Raw genomic sequence first — 17,761 nt, forward strand, 5'->3', positions numbered from 1 at the left:
ATATAATTTGAAAATATCATTTTCGGTCAAATACCCTTCGAATCCACTCACTAGAATATCGCCCCTCCTTGCCGTCCAAGATTTTGGCACACGGAGACTGTTATTTTTCATATCACTCGGATGTTTTCTTGTTTTTTTTTTTTTCTCTTATTTACGATCTTCTTACGCTCGAACTCCGGTCCCCGTTTTTTTGCGTCCAGTTTTAATAAGTATCAACACGCCATCGGCTTATTTATCATTACCGGCTTTTACTCTTATCATAATAATGATTACTAGTATTGCAATTGTTATTATCACTTTTAGCATAAACTCTTATCGTTTCTCTTTTTGACAATTATCAATATTGTTAATATCTTATTTGATTTTTTGTTTACTTTTACACCACATCCCGTCGCCATAATAACCTTTAATTTTTTTCTAGGGACAACACCAGCACATAACGCAGGAGGGCCCAAGAGTTTGAGCATCATACCTTGACAACATTAAAGGTAGATATATAGCGCGAACGAGTAGAGAAGATTCTCAGTTATTTATTGTCTCAGCGGACTAGAAGCTGGCGATATGGGTAACTATTTACTCCGAATTCACCTCCGAATTGGATTGTTTGACCGTTTCAGAACTCTCTCATGGTTGTTTTTTTTTTTTGTCAACACTACACTGCTTGCCTTCTACTAACCTTTTGCAGCTTCTTTTGGTAAGCTCAAGTAAAAACAGGGAGAGCCCCCTATTTGTCTAGAATTAGATATGCGTCCTAATTGTAGCTATGATTTAATACCGAATACTGGTTATTCATTTCACTTATCTGCTCGTTCGCCTCAAAGATTTGAGTTCTTAAAAACGTTATCAGCTTGACCCCAAAGCACCTCCAGCTCTCTACTACTTAAATATTGCACACATTTCATCACGTCTGCCTGATTGATTTTAGCAGAACAGTGACATCCTACGAAGGCCGTCGCTCTGGTAGCTCCTCATCTCATCTTACGTTATGTATAATATAAAATTCATTTAACCATTGGTTTTTCGTCAAGATGACATACACTAGAGAATATCCCGCATTCATATTCGATTTCAGCATTGTAACTCATCAATTATCCAAGACGTTTTCTTGATTGACAAGACAGTCGTTGTTACTTTTTGGACGTTCTCATTGCTCTTGGAGCACCCACTGATTCTGGCATGAACAACATGACGCTAACGCAAAGCTCACGGTCAGACATGGTTTAGATTTTCAACAACAAGTATTCGCTGATTAACGAACGACAAGAGGTAAATGTTACTGACCAAAAACATTAGGGGCATTGAGTGTGGCAGACACCATAAGAACAGTCATCAATCGCAGTAGTCAAAATGCTCATAGTGACATTGAGATCCATCTTCATGCATATATTGCATCGTGTACGTAACACATGCATTACATCGTAGTATAGCTTAAAGGCCAATTTAAGACGTGAATATTTTTAATCTTCGCAGAATAGTTAGTAGTTTTACTTTGATTTCTCAGAGAGTTCCCCTAACATCGAGACATTCATTCAAACGACTCCGAGCTTGGTGCTGATAAAACGATTTCTATTTCTGTTATCGTGAACTAGCCACACCATAGGCCATTTTCGACCGATCCAAAAGAAGACGAACGCAGCTGGAATTTCTATGTATCTTTAAAGATCTTCCTTTTTCGCTCTCGTAAAATAACGAGTGCAGCTTGTGGGGTAACATCTCAACAGAGCATTCTACGATGCGACTGACCACTGAAACAATGCACTGCACGCAAAGAAACTCACCGCCCGACTATAGAACGCAACGCGGAACACAGTGTTTGTATACTTTTATTTTGAGTTGTCGCGAATCCTCTCGGACGATTCTTCCGATTTTGCAGACTGCACTGCTCTCGTCGAAGTTCCTTTATGACAGCTTGAGGATCGACGTACTCTTTTTTTTTTTTTCCCGTTTGACAACCCGCGTCCTTAGTTAGCAGTGTTCGATTTCTTTTATCTGCCCCCATCTGGGAACCCGACCAAAATGCTTTCCGCCATTTTCTCCGTTTTGTCAAAGACTGACAATCATTAATTACTGTAATAAATTATCATATGATTATTATCTATAAGAATTCAATATACAAGATGACGATGCAGTTGATTTCGATTGTACAGTATTGCCCTGATAGGAAATAGGTGAAAGTCCAAGTAGATTGTTCACGAAGCAAAGATAAATAGCGATCGATTCCTGAGGGTCGATGAATTATATATAACATGGAGTGCAAGTTCATTTCAACAATTTCTCTAGTTGTCACGTCTTTGTCATGCTCGACCTACAGCCGTTGATTCCGCTATGCACAATGTGATTCATTAATTAGTATTATTATTCCTAAAAAGGCATATATTTAATGCAGTACCTCAAATAGGCGGCGGCTGTTACCTCGTCTTGGACTGGGGGAGGGTCAATACAATGATGTAGTTACGATGTCATTGAATAAGTAAGTATACGCTGTTGTCATAGAAGCGGATCGTTGGTAAGCTCACGTAGTTCAACGCATTTTGTCGTACTTCTTATAAATGAATCGTAAAACAGAAGCAGAAGAAAAATGGACGGCCACACGGAGGCGATTGAGGCGTTCGAGTTACATATGAGATAGTACGATTCTAAAATCAGAGCGAAACTAACATATCATAATAATCAGAAAGGGAGGAAAAGTGCTTGGTCATTTGAATTGTCGACGTTCGACCATTACCAGTGTTACCAAATTTTGCCCACGGTCCACACTTATCATTATCATTGATTGAATTGGTTACTATTGTTGTTGTTGTCGCCAGGGGCACTGCTCTGAGATCGAGTTGCTACGAATGGAATTTTATCCACGTCAGCATTTGCTTGCCTCCGTTAGTTTGTGGATCGCAAATTTTTCCTGCTAAGAGCGCAGAGGATTGACGCGAGAAGTTGATTGCATTTGTAGAAGTAGCGGTCTTTGAGTTTCAAGTTCACGGGCGAGTAACCCAAGCAGCGGCACGCACAAGGAAAAGAGGAATCAACACGGAACAGACACTCGAAAGCGACGCGATAAAGGCTCGAGCGTTTTCTGACAGACAGTAGTAGTGAACTTTGTTACTAGACTTCTCCCAAAACTAGAGAAACTCTTCTTTCGATTATTGATTTGTTATTGGTTTACAATAGTAGCATTGTGGTATGCAACCAGTATGCAGATGCCCCTATCCCCGACTGCCCCATATCTCTTGTAGCATCCCAGTGCGCCTTTCGCCAGTTGCTTCACGGCAGTTAACGACCGTCATTTTATTATCATCGCTACGTTTCAGCTACTATAACGATGTTAAATCGGCAGCGATTTTTCAGCGACACATGTAATGTTATGACACTCTCAAACCACTACTATATTTATTGTTATAATAATTATTATCAGTGTTATCGCCATCGGCATTATTATGTTTATACACAGGTTAATAAGAAATGTATATATTTATGTAATCGAACTTCCATCTTGATCATCATCTCTGATAAGTGAATCACGACGATGTCTTCCTCGACCACCTCAGCACTGGGCTAGTCCACACGATACAACATCTTAATATTTTTCCCTTTTACTTATTCGTCCGCGGGTTGCCAAGCAGCGATGCGTCGCCAGGGCAAACTTACCTCATGCCTTGGAAACGGTAATGCACTTCTTGCCACGTCACCATGGCACTCAGTCTATTTTCTTTCCACTCTTCTCACATACGCTATGGTGGCTCGCTGGGACTAATGTCAACCTTCTACATACAATATATACGGTTTTTTTTCTCTAACTCAGGATTTTCTCATCAATTCTTTCTTCTTTTTCTATATTTTTATAGTTCCAGCTATTGCGCCTCTTTCAATAGCAGACGTGCTAAACGCGTCCAACGATACGGATAAGAAACACAATCATCATCATCATCACCGTTATCACCATGAATTATCAGCATCAGCATCATCATCATCATCATGAGTCAGTGTCTCGGTCGTGATCATTTTTGGTTTATGCTTGTGTGAGCGTCGAAGAGATAATAGAACGTTGAACCTGGCTCGTCGTGTGAGACGCACAACTTGGTACCCGGTGTAGTGCAAAGCACTTATCAGCAGTAGGTATCAGTCGGTAGGGCGATGGCTTGAAGCCGTCCGGTACAGCCGAAGTACGTCGTGTGTAGCTTTTTTTGCAACAACGAGTTCTGCTAACTACACTTACCTATACGCTCATATATGTTCTTAGTTGTCTTACAGTTCCCCACTGAACTGTGAGCTGGCAGAGCGACGGTCTACTGCTCTAATCATCTTCTGCCTTCATCGGATTATAGCAATCCGTTATTGTATACTTCTTATTGTGCTAGAAAGTGAACGAGGTATAGTTCGACCCTTCGGAGGCGACGGTCCCCGAAGCTGCTCCAGGAGGCCATTGAGCGCCCTGTCTGCTCGGCGAACTATGACGCTTCATGTGTGCGTTGCGGCTTTTCACTTTTTCGAACACTCTATAAATATATTGTGTCACACAAAATAGGTCACAAACGGTTGTTAGGTGGTTAATAAACGGGCACCTGCACGAAGTAATTATTTTGCAATACCAGTTCCCATATGTAAGCATGTATACTTTATCAGCTCTATGATGAACGCTCTAACTCTGGGGATTTAATTATTAAATCCCCATTATTATCTTGCTTACTTAAACTAAATTATGGTGGCGGCTTCTTGATAAAGCGAAATACTACATTTTTGAGGTACGAGCTATTCGGACTTACGTCTTAAACGAACGCGATTAAATAAAAAATCTTCTAAATCACCGTTTCCTACGTGCTCGGGGTGGTAAAAAACATATCACTTCGTTGAAATTGTCGATAAGTCCAAAACATTTCACCCTTCTTACACCATCTTCAGACGCCAGACATAACGCCATACATCAAAAAAACAATTGCGCCCAGCAATCTTACGAGCTAATTATTTTGCAAAAATAAACCCTTTTTACCGACATAACATACCGTCCGCAAACTTTGCAGGGGAAATAGTGCGACGCCTGAAGACCTTTGTCATCGCCAGCGAGTCCTCGGCCTTGACCGCAACAATCTCCACAAATAGCACAGCCGGTGCCTTTACAACTGCAACGAGTGCAGCTTTCGCAGCGTTCGACTGCTTCCGGCAATACAGTGCTTTTTCGTTTGCGACCCTGTCGTAATCGACGGTACTCTTCTGGACACACCTGTGGTACAGATAAGAGAATAAAATATTTCATTTAGTTCTCCGTTGATTCGTAAAGTAGTCCCACTCGATCTCGGGACTCAAACTTGCTTAGACGCTCCAAGCGATAAAGTCTATAGATCTTTTTTAGTTATTTAGAGACTCTGCATAATTCCTTAAAATTTGACTAGGACTCCTAAAAAGGCACAATGATTTGGGTTCGGCAGGGGTCGGGCCTAAATTAAGTAGCACATTTGCTGTGCATAAAAAACGAACTTGACTGGATGCTCTTAACATGCGTTGGGAAATAAACGCGGTGTAGGCTTAATAAAGTTTACCTTTTTCCAGAAGTAGTACATCTCTATACAAGCCTTGACATCCTTTCCAGTAACTTTTTCAGCGATGAGGCTATAAATATACGAAGTTTCAAAGATTCAAACGGCTTTCATTAACTGTTGAAGAATTTTACTATATATATATATATATATATATATATAGGAATATATATCTTTTTATTACAAAATTTATCAATTAGTTTTACCAAAGATCTACTATGCCCTTGAGTATTTAGCCAATCCGTTGGTCAAATGCAATTTAATATATTATACAATTAGGCACACGTAACTATCTAACGCGAGATGGATAATTGCCCGTTCAGATTTCTATCATATACATAATGTAACGAGTTTCGTCCGTACCCAAAATCCTTGTCATGAGCGATTAGAGCATTCTGGAAGGCATCCAATTGCTTTGTGCTCCAGGATTCACTTTCTTGATACTTATATGTGAGTAACGGATGAAATGCGGGCAATGCGAAACCTCTTCTGCAACGCAAAAACAGCTGAACTGCGGCGTCTAGGTCCCCATGACATAGACCTAATATATGGTAAGCTAACTCATGGTTTCGTCCACCGCCACCACACGGCACGAGACTGCTGCACGCCACAGAGATGTATTGATCAACTGTAAAATGGCACGCAAAAAGGCGTTTTAGGAAATCGTAAGCTATTTTATTAAAAGCTCATAGCTAACAAGTTAACTTGTTAGCTATGAGCTTGTTAAAAGTTAAATGAATATTTAAAGCAAGGCGTCGTATTTTCGCCCTTGTTGTTGGTGACAGCAACAGGTCGTATGTACTTGGTTTTATAATCACCTTGACTTTGTCCCTAAGAAGGTGTCAAGGTAGCTCTTGAAACTTGCGATCAAACATTCCAGTAGAGGAGGAAAAGGAAATTAGATATGAAATTTTTCTGCGTAAAAAGGGCTTAAGTCTATCACTTTTGATTTTTGGTGACGTACTTATGTTTTGGTATCTCAAAAGTGAGCCACGCAAAAGGTAAACACAGACGAGCTTAGGTAGCATGTTCTTGTTCAAGTGTTCGTTGCTAGAAGCTGCGAGAGAGATTTGCCAGAGTCAAGCTGACAGCGTAGTTTAGGTTAACTAATTTTGGTATAAAGAAAACGAATTCTTTCCATTACTGATAGAGTTGAGTTTTAGCCAAACTAGGTATTTTTGCACGGAGATTCTACATATACATGTCCTAGCTACGATCAGCAATCTTTCAAGCATACGCACGCTGAGCGTCGCTGATGTGCTGGGCAAATTCGGGCTTCCAAAGCAGGTCCGCACCATCAGCAGCGCTATCTTCGATCACTTGGCTGGACGTTGAAGCCTCACACTTTAGAACCTCGGATGCTGAAAGCCGTGGCGCCTCGGCGGTAGCTACAGGTGCTATTTGAGCGTTTCCGGATGATGGCAAGGAAGAATTCGGAATTGCTGCCTGATATTGTGGCCCGATATTGACGTGCGGTACGACATCCGATGCGATTGATTCGACGGGTGGTCCAAAAGACCAACCAGCTACAAATAAAGATTGTCAAGTTAGCAACGAAAATGTCAGAAAAAACGTCATTTTATAAAGCTAAAAAAATACTGCATATATACCGACGCGGTCGTTCGAAAACCCTAACCAGTTTCTGGCCCCTCCGACGACGCACACTAACACGGCCATAAATAATTTTCTGACTTGTGAATTTTTGTTTGTGAACTCTTTTTTTTTTCTTTCTATATCATTACATTTCCATAAGTTTATTATTTATTTATTATTATTACATATTTACATAAGTGTATAAAAATGTACGGTGCTGCGTGCATATGGTAGTCCAATTGAAAGGGCCAAGCCATTTTAAAGCTCACTTTTGTTGAGGTGGTCTATGCTCGAGAAGAGACCGGTCGCTTTTCGACACGGAGATAACATTGGTGGCGGCGTGTACGGCGGCGGGGAGTAAGGTGCCGTCGCCAGCAGTGGGGAACGCAATAATGACTGGTAAGGTGTTGGGCTATTCAGAGCAGCTGCCGTTCCACTCAGCTGTGTTTGTGTGATACAAAGCGGTGATGGCTTCGGTTTGAGCTTTTTGATGGGCGGCGGCTCCGATGCGCTTTCTTGTGGAGCTAAATCGCCTTCGTCGGGTTCGCCGGACGTCGTACCGTTAGCGTTGGGGGCCGCTCCGACCACCGCTGAATCAATAACCGCCAGTTTATTCTCTGATTCCAGATTGATCGGTTCACTCTTCATGTTCTGGACGAGGACTATACTGTTTGGCTTGACGACGAGATTATTGTCGTCGACGACAACAACGCTTTCGACGCTTTTTTGCACATCGCTGGCGACCACATCGAAGTCAATAGCTTTACAGAGAAGAAGATCTTCCGGAGCCGGCGGTTCGGGGCTGACGTCGTCAGAACGGTTGCTGGGTTCAGGGGGATCTGCTATTGACACAATTTGCGGCACAGATGTTACGGAGGGTTCGGCATGGGTTTTGGTGTCGTGAACGTCGCTAAATTGGGCTGCGGCATCGTCAACAGGATCAACACGAGGCGGACATTCGTCTTGATGAACCTTCGTATCAAAGACGAACGATGCACTATTGTTATGTTCATGCTCCTCAACCGAAGTGGATGGCACGTCTTCGAAGGGATCATCCCCAAAGTCGACAAAAAATTCGGGGTTCTCTTCAAGAAACGCGCCGAAATCCTCGTCTTCTTCTCGATGGGCCGATAACGTACCCAAATCCGCGAAAAGCGGCTCCAATGTATATCTGTCGAAAATCGAAGCGATACGACTTTAGAATTCGGTGTTTTCTCCGTAGGGAATCTTAAACATTAAGGACACTCTAAACGCTAGTAGGTTGTTATAATTACGGTATGTCAAGTTGTTGTAAACGTACACTGTATACAAAAAGAGATACTAAATCACAATACTCGCTGCTTAGGGTCCCGGCGGCAATACACAATGCTCCACTAATCATGTATATAAGCAAAGTTTGCAGATATACATAGCTGAATGTTCATAAGCCATCTCTTTAGGTTTGACCATCTGTATTACGTTATCGAAAAAGTATACCGTTTTTTGAGCTAAATGGCTTTTAGGTCACATATTCTAGGTAATATGTTGTGCCGTAAGTACTTTTTGGATAACCTACATTCAGAGCTAACACAAAAGAGTGTTTCGAAAACGAAAATCAAATTTGGGCGACAAAATCGCTATATTTTTATAATTTTGTTATGATGACGGCGCGAATGTTATCTAAGCCCACAACGAAAGGCTCTGCTGCTTATGGTCAAGACGCGTTATTCAAAGAAATAAGGCTTAAAGACGATGAGAGAAATTTCGATGTGAAAGATGATCTTGCTAGTGTGATTGATCATTTTAGGAAAAAAGTTAATTTATTTTTGATACATTTTATTACAGAGAGAGAGAGAGAGAGAGAGAGAGAGACGTAGCCATGATATCCCCAAGAAACCAAACGTCCACCAGCAACCACAGTTTTAAACCATCTAAAAACTGGTTAGCTGGCTAGAAAAAAAAGTTCCATGTTTAAGTGCTACACGAATTAAGGCAAAACTTTAATTTACTCTCATATATATATATATATATATTATATATGAGATACATACATCTCCTCGTATTTGCAGATACAATATGAAATCAAGCCCTCTATCAAGTGATTCATCATAGATGGTGAAAAGTAAATTACATATGACAATTACATGCAGATATAAAAATTATAATGAATTCGCTCCGCAGTTCGTGACAGAGCTCTGACTGACTCTAAAAAACGTAATTTTACGCCCTTGATGGCGCTGTACATTAAGGAATCGTTTCACTGCATCATGGGAAAACAATCATCAAATCAGACCTCTACTGTCACCAACTAAGAAGATTACAGCAGTTTATTGGAAGAAAAAAAAAAGTACAGCGGGACTAGTGAACAGAAACGCGTTGTTTTCTACTATGGTATTGCCAGACCGCATACGTCTGTAAGTACCCGACAAAAATTCAGTGAACTTGATAGGAAATTTTAATGCCCGTATCTTGCACTATCGGATTATCACCGTATGTTTTTTGCCCCCTGCAGAATTCGTTAATTCAGTGTCAATGGAGAAATGCAAAGATCATTGTCACGATTCTTCGCCCAGAAACCATATAACCTACCACAGAAGTATCAAACAGTCATCAATCAAAATACCGTATATTTAGCTCAGTCTTCATCATATTCATCTGGCCTTTAGCTGTCCTTAATGTGTTGATCCACCCTGTTGGACGGACATCGCCCTTCTCAAAATGAACGATTTTGGATCGTAATGCTCTGTCTTACTAGGTCCGTTCCATATAATTCAGACGATCTCGATTTTGCGTAAGCATGCCAATATGTCTTATAAAAAAGCTAGTATAACAAAGGAAATAACTAGTTGTTTTGTATCATTCTGTGAACTTATGTGATAGAATGATGTGAGTCCACATATTTACCCAGGATCAGATGCGAGGCGGCACTCGCGGCGACCCTTCACCGCCAGGAAGTCGCTGTCAGAGTGCCTCCGATGATTTTGTATGTGATTTCCGTATAGCGGAGATCTGGTTAACGAAACCTGATGAACTCCACCCACGCCACCGTTTCCGTTGTGCGCTTCGGAACTGTTGTTGTTGTTGTTGCTACTCGTGGTATTGTTGTTATTACTGCTGGCATTATTATTGTTATTATTATTATTGAATTGGGTTACACTGTTGAGCTGGGTGTCGGCACGTGTCTCAGGAAGTTGTTGCTGCTGCTGCTGCTGCTGCTGTTGCTGTTGTTGTTGTTGTTGTTGTTGTTGTTGCAGCTGCAGCTGCTGCTGTTGTTGTTGATGATGCTGTTGTTGTATAGATGCAAGGACCTCAGTGAGAGGAGTACGCTTCTCTTCTTGAAGTAATGGTATTGTATGGCCAGCGCTTTGACCATTTTGCTTCATTCGACATCTCTGCGATATGACTTCGCCTAGCAGCGCTCGAATCACTTGACCATTGGATAGCGAAGCCGGAACGGTGGCGCAGCTGTCGGCGCTTTTGACAAACGATTTCTGTATAAGTATCTGCGTCTGGCCACTTCCTGAATTCGCCGTCGCAGTTGGTGTTCCTAATGTGTTGGTCGACCCCATCGGAGTGTCATCACCCTTCTTGACGTACCCTCCGTGCAATCGCATGTGACCATTGAGCGCTGCTACGTTTTTGAACGAGCGCTCGCAAAGTGCACATTCCACTCGTTCATCCCGATCGCTGGGGTAAGTAAGAGAAAAAAACAGCGGCTTTCATTGCCTTAATATTTATAGGTCAATGACAATATTTCTCTAGTGCTTTATTGCATAACCGTTCGTTTTATCAACCATCTTATGTCTTGCAAATAAAATTCAAACGTAATTTTTTGCATGGTATGACTAGAAAAATTTCGATATCATCAGAACACGCTGCACACACACCTTTTGTTTTCTCTGCGATCTCCTGCGTCACCTCCTTGAAGGAGATCTAAAAGTACGCTACCACCGCCACCTGCTCCCGTACCGTTTCCACATACGCCCCCTACAGTGGTTACTGAACTGAGTCCTGATGAGCTGTCGTCTCGCGAGTCCTATACGAACAGGGTTAACAGTAAGTCAGAAAGGATTTAACAATATAGGTTATGTCGCTCATACGCTATAACTCAAGAGGCTCGAGGTTTCGTTAATGGATCTAAAAACTTCATCAATGTAAATTGTCGGACTCGGAAGAGCGTTCGCTCATCCATTAAAAAATTACCTTCGATAACTTCTGAACGTTCGATGAACATACCTTATCATCCCGCAGCGTGGAGTGCCCTAAGGACGTACTGGGAAAGGTCCCTGGTGCACCGGAAACTGCAGCTTGTTGTAGCTGGTGATGATGATGATCCTTGTGACGTCGTAGTGAACGTGCATCACAATACGACTTATCGCACCCGTCTGTATCACAGGCAAACGGCTTTTTGTCTCGATGAGTCAACATGTGGCCATTTCTGCAAGAAGACCGTAATAGTTATAATCGTGATGCTGTTACAACGAATTCTCAAGCTACTCCATGTTTATCACATGATTTAGATTTATTAGAGAATAGGTATAGAAAAGTGCGTTTCCAAGAGACTACGCCAGATCAATATCAATCATTTATGTAAATTGTGGCTGTATTGAGGAACACAATTGATACCAGCATTCAAATCTGGCCCAGTATCTGTCATAAAAAGGCCTAGGTGAATTAGGCGCTTACAAAGCCGTCAATAACGACCTAAGTAAGAAAAAAGGGGACTCGAAGATAGTCTAAATGGTCGAAACCGGGCGTAGACACCTATCGTTTCGTCTTTGAAGCTGCATTGTTTAAGTAACACAACAAAAAGCATGAAACTTGGAAGTGTTCCCGTATCGAGCTACTTACAAGTGATCTTGTCGCTTAAACGCCTTTGAGCAGAGTTGGCAGACGAACTTTCGTTCGTTCGAATGTGTGAGTTTGTGTTTAGTGAGCGCCGATGTTGTGGAAAACTGTTTGCTGCAAACGGCGCAGCGAAGAGCGTCTGCTGGCCGCGACTTTGTCTCGGTTGTTACAACGGACGTGGCCGCGGCCGATAGCGTTGAAACGGTCGACATCCCCCCACCAGCCTGAATCACTAATTGATTCGTCTTGATCAGACTCGCGACGGTTGACTCCGGAGGGCCGGTCTTTACTTCGCGTCGGACGGTGGCCGCCGTTAGATCTGGTTTAAAGTGTACGAGATTGGTGCCAGGAGCAAGCAGGCATCCGATCGTGGTCCCCTTGACCACAATAGGTGCACCTGCAGCTGTGGCAGCCTCCTTCACGCCAGCGTCTTGCCGGATCTGCAGATTCACCGTCTTAAGACCACTATCTGATATCATTGCTGACGCAGCTGTCGCCGACTGCGTTTTCTGTTGTAATTGCACCTGTTGTTGTTGTTGTGACACCTGCTGCTGCTGCTGCTGCTGTTGTTGTTGCTGCTGCTGCTGCTGCTGAATCTGTTGCAGTTGGCCTGTTTCGCCGATGCACAGTCGCTCTTTGCCGGTTGTCTGCAGCTTGACGTGTCGAATCCCTCCGATCGTTGTTGTGGTCGTCTTATCGTCGTTAACGCCCACCGTTAATGTCGTTGCAGTTGTTGTTACGGCTGCTGCTGGTGCTGCCGATGTTGTTGTTGCTGTTATTGTCGGTGTTGTTGTTGTCGCCACATTTTGCTGTTGACTAACTACGCCGGTTTTGAGCACCACTGCATTTGGCAGGCGACCTTGAAAGCCCTTGTTGTGTGTTGTAGGAGCTGTAGCTGTTGACGCTGCTGCTGCCGCCACTGTTACCGAAGCCGTCGACACTGCACCACTCTGGAGCAGATCAGACGCCGAGGTAACGGTCGTTAATGTTTGACTCTGCTCAGATTGAACCAACCGATCATCGCTGGGGGTCAGATCCTCTAGTTGTAGGTAGCCTTCGAGCACGAACACCTGCTCACGTTCTGTACTTCCGTCAGCTCCGTTACCGCCATTTCCGAGGTGCTCCAATTGTGCTCCGACATCGCTCGTACCACTTCTACACAGGGCGGTGGCTGCGATCGAACTAGCAGTAGTGACCGCGGCAATATTATTATTGTTATTATTATTATTATTGGTGTTGCTCTTGTTGTTAATATTGTTATTCGTATTATTGTTATTATTGCTAACGTTGATCGTGCTGCTACTACTGCCGCTGCTGCTGATCGCGTTCACGTTGATTAGAACGTTTTCAGTAACGTTAGTTGATGCGACACTACTTGCAATGCTGCCGGTGAGCGATGTTGCTTGAACAACCTGTTGCCCTTGCTGGGTCTGTTGTAGCCGAATCCGGTGGCACTCAATATATTGTTGCTCCTGCTGTTGTTTTTGGTGCTGTCGGGGCGACGTCTGTAGCTGCTGCGATGTGCCAGGCGGCTGCTGCTGAGATTGTTGACCTGACTGTTGAGCACCGAGGCCTGAAAGGCTGGTGGCTGTATACCCGTGCTCAAGCTGGACGCGCAGCTCTTCGGCCCGTCCTGGCCGCTCCTGGGGCTCTCCTGCGCCAGGCTCCATCGCCTCCGGGCCCAGTGTCAATGGAGGGCCCTCTTCCAGTTTGCGGCTTTACGGTCGTGAGGCCCAAATTGACTTCGCCACTCGTGTACTGCAACCTGCCGCTAATCAGAAGCCGAAAGAGATAAAAAAAAAAAAGAAGGGATGCACACAGAAGAGAATACAGCTCATTAATTCAAGTACTTGTGTAAACTCTAAGCAAACAGGCGGGGTGGAGTTCATGCTATTTCATATAGTCATGGCTTAATGGATGAGTCGATATAGAGGCGCTCGACTTGACATGTAAAAAAAATTAATTAGAGTAAGCAACAGCAACTACCACGTTTTTTAATTATAACCTATGTTTATCGGTCAAAGCTAAATAAAGTAATATTGTGATGGCGTATATTTCGAAACATTAACAGCTAATCTTATATTATTATATTAATTATTATTACGTACAAAGCCGTTCTGTGCCAATCGAGCCAAACATTTAGATACTGGGAAGAATCTTTCGAAGACGCCCGGAAACGGTGTCTACCGGAAGCTCAGTTACGGCTGCTCTACAAGCCTTTGCAACTGACGTTCTCCATCGAAGTATCGTAAACGATATTGAGGATGTCACCTCGAGAACCCCGGTCGTTGCTCCTACCAGCGCAAAGTACAATTGAAAACCGACGTCATTTTTTTCTGTAGTTTTTTGTGACGTTATTATTGCGATCACGTTCTCAATCTCTCATCTGTGGACTGCCTCATCTAACGCCTCTCGAAAAATTACTTCCCTTGTGAAAAAAAGTCGCTGTAAACTTTCATGTTGCTCTAAGTATTAACTGAATTCAAGTTCAGGAGTCGCTACAAGTTGTCACTCGTATACAGTACCCAGCAGTCCTATCCGACACGTAATGAAGAAGACTAAAACACATAATCTATGGCAACATATTAATTCTGAAATCTTTGTTACAAAACTGCATCTTTCGATTCATTATCGAATGGTGTTTTATTTGTATCATATATTCAAAGTGTAACTCCATAGACACAGCAAGTGACAACCACCCGTGATCCAGATAATGTACTATAGACACAAAACATCATCAGCTAGTGAAGCATATCTACTGATTACCTGATCTCCGAGCAAACCTGATCCTGTGTCAGGGCATTAGCCTACGTTGGATGTGGCATCGGTGCTGGATTCGACATAACATATAAATTATCCTTTCTTCGTGCATCTGTGCAATAAAAAAATTGCTTTGATTTCGTATCTGAGCAAACATTACAAATTAAATGCTTTAATAATGCACTTGCTTTAATGAAAGCCACAAAGTGACAAGCACGACGGTGATGTCCCAAAAGACAATATACTGTCATAGATATCAACGAAAGTTAACTTGTTAGATAAAGTGTTTTTGCTGAGGCGAACAGGACGGTGGCTTCATTCTCCTTTGTCCTCTTTTTCTATGCCGCCTTAACAAGGCCAAGGACGTTGGAGATCAATTTGACATTCTGATTCAAGCAAAGCATATGTCAACCCAAGGAAGCAAAGATACGGGTCGAAATGTGTACCGGTGATGAAATTAGCAGTAGAAGATAAATCCAACCAGATTTGGTGACGTATCGACCTGTTATCCAGTTCATTGTTTGCCACAACATATCCGTAAGCTCTAGTTAAAAGACTGCCTTATCAAGGACATGGTTAACGTAATTCGAGGTATTTCAACGTCTACTTACAATACTTGTTGCATGCAGCCGTTTCTCAAAGTGTCAGTCGTCCAAAACAGGTTAAACGAAATCGAACAGTCGCGCAGACCCCACATATTCACTGTGTTTCTATGCCTTGTTCTTTTTTAAACAAGCGCAATTTTAGTAGAAACAATGTTGATACTTTTGCGTCTTTAATTGTCAGTAACAACTGCAGTCTGCCATCAGTCGTCATCTATACAATGAGATTCGTTATTAGTGTAAATAGTCGATTTTCGCCGGCCATATGGACCCCACAGCCTAGCATCTACTCGGATACGTTACCTCCATTAGAGTTAAGTTTTCGATATCTACAGTGATTCTCTATTATGAGGAGAACTGTTTCATTGCTCCTCGAATAACGCATAATCGACTTCTTTTTGCTAATCCCCCTAACACCGTCATACTCGAACGTGGCCTAGTGTAGGCAAAGAGCGCCAAAACGATCTTAACAGCTAAGCAACCACCGGTCTGTAAAGCCCAAGCATCATTATCATGGCAAGACTGCGTTACTCTGTGGTCGTTGCGCATGACAAATCTAAACAAGCATCACCGAGGAACGCGATATTTGCCTATCAACATCGGCGGTACTAGTCGGTCGATCGAGTTCTAGCTCAACTCAACAGTGTTTTGGGCCCTTTACTTAGCGCCACCATCTTCGGGTGCAATACCCTTGTGTATACGATTCGTGCATAGTGGCCTGTAGTTTTGGCCGCATCTCAGCTGGCGCTGAGAGGGGCCCCCGCCATTTTGAGAGTGCGAGGGTGGCCCTCCTCGTACACTGCTCTATAGCATAACGATTATAGCAAGGCGATTGCAGGTTGACAACGATAGCTATAGTTGAGCCCTTCGGAATCTGACGTACCTTCGCGCGGGACACTGCAACGGATCCTGGCCTCCGTTGACGCTCGGGTTCGACTATGCAACATGCCGATGACTGGAGATCCGGTGCACCACTTCAATGTTTGCTTAACGTTCACTTGGTGTTCATTAGCAGCATTCGCAGTTGGCCACCGGGTCAAACGACGGAGAGACGAGGCCCTGGACACAGCAGCCAGCAGCATTGCATCGCAACCATCAACAGCCACCGCTAGCCAAGAGCCGCTGATCGACGGATAGGCGGACACACAGACACACGGACGAACCAAAATGCACACGACACAGACACTAACGCTACCAATACCATCGCTACAGCAACAGCAGCCGCTGCCGTCACTCAGGATGGTTTAGCTGACTACTTGCTGCTGGGGGTCGCGCAGAGCCTCTACGCGCCCCAACGAACGGACCCGAACATACAGCCACACTCAGACGACATAGCACGATTGTGCTCCTAACCTAACTCATAGAGAACTCACTCACTCACTCAGGCAGGCCAATGGCAGCGCGCGCACAACAGAGAAGGGCTCTCGAACGCGGCTGACTCCACTCTCCTTCAGTAGCGGCCAGAGTAGCCGACTGCTGAGCGCCAAAAGAGGTTGAGGGAACAACGAACCAATGGAGGCGCACCAGCACCTCACTGAAAGCACCACCACCAGCGTCACCGGATGATCTCGGAGCTCAACGCTCGTAGTCCGTCCACATCGTCAAGGCGCGACCAATTCACAGAATTACTCATACCCAAGGGGGTTTAATAGATAGAATAGTGGCAGGCCACTGGTTAGGTGGCGATGGGCACTCGGCACTCACTCCGCTCTTTCGCTTTCACAGTACAGAAGGAAAGGGGAATAAAGAAAGAAATGGAAATAGAAAGGCTATCGCATAGTACTTTCGCGCTGAAGACGCTTATAACAACGAGCCGGTTATGTACTAGGCCATGTACTATGTAGGCCATTCTCATAGAGAGAACCAATGGTCAGAGCGTATGCACACACACATAAAGCGATGGGCATTTACACATGGTAAAGGGATACACACAACATGGACATGGTGCCACACATTTGTATGGTCGTAAAGAAAGACAGGGAAAAACGAATTTCTTTTTATATGCTATACGAGATCCGCGAATTGCGCGAACAAGGATGTACACACACGTGTACACATATGAGAGAGGCAAACGAAGACAGTTACTGAAGAATGGATAGATTTAGATAAGACGAACGTGCTGGTCGAACTGGTTTTGTACCGCGGAAGGTTCGTTTCGACTAGCCAGACAGCTAGAGTGATAACGGCATAAATAAATTGGAGAACGGACGACTCAAGGACGCATAAAACGGAAAACTTCATGCTTAAGCGGCACCTCATATTTTGGTACTTGAAGCTGTGGACATGCGCGAAGATACAAGAAAAAATAAAGCATAGAGCAAACATAAATAGACTCAGGCAAGAATGGATTGACGGGAAAATCCTCCGATTCATCTGTGATTCAATGGATAGCAACGTCAGCACACGGGAAGAGGAAGCTGTTTGAAGAGTTGTCGATTGAAATTATTGGTTTTA

General features: G+C 43.5%; 1 protein-coding gene across 1 annotated transcript; it reads right to left on the bottom strand.

The window, feature by feature from the left end:
- Positions 1 to 123: 123 nt before the first annotated feature.
- LOC111269758 (uncharacterized) lies at positions 124 to 16,643 on the bottom strand. The gene is made up of 12 exons (XM_086972215.1): positions 16,191 to 16,643; positions 14,054 to 14,239; positions 11,949 to 13,710; positions 11,334 to 11,535; positions 10,985 to 11,133; positions 10,002 to 10,784; positions 7,388 to 8,289; positions 6,767 to 7,051; positions 5,889 to 6,153; positions 5,529 to 5,598; positions 4,995 to 5,212; positions 124 to 4,490 (listed from the first exon to the last, which is right to left on the bottom strand). The coding sequence occupies exons 3-12, from the start codon at positions 13,613 to 13,615 to the stop codon at positions 4,349 to 4,351; spliced, it is 4,683 nt and encodes a 1,560-aa protein (XP_086828341.1). The 5' UTR covers positions 13,616 to 13,710; positions 14,054 to 14,239; positions 16,191 to 16,643; the 3' UTR covers positions 124 to 4,348.
- Between the last annotated feature and the right edge of the window lie 1,118 nt (positions 16,644 to 17,761).

The sequence above is a fragment of the Varroa jacobsoni genome, unplaced genomic scaffold, assembly GCF_002532875.2.
Source record: "Varroa jacobsoni isolate VJ856 unplaced genomic scaffold, vjacob_1.0 scaffold_151, whole genome shotgun sequence".
Taxonomy (NCBI): domain Eukaryota; kingdom Metazoa; phylum Arthropoda; class Arachnida; order Mesostigmata; family Varroidae; genus Varroa; species Varroa jacobsoni.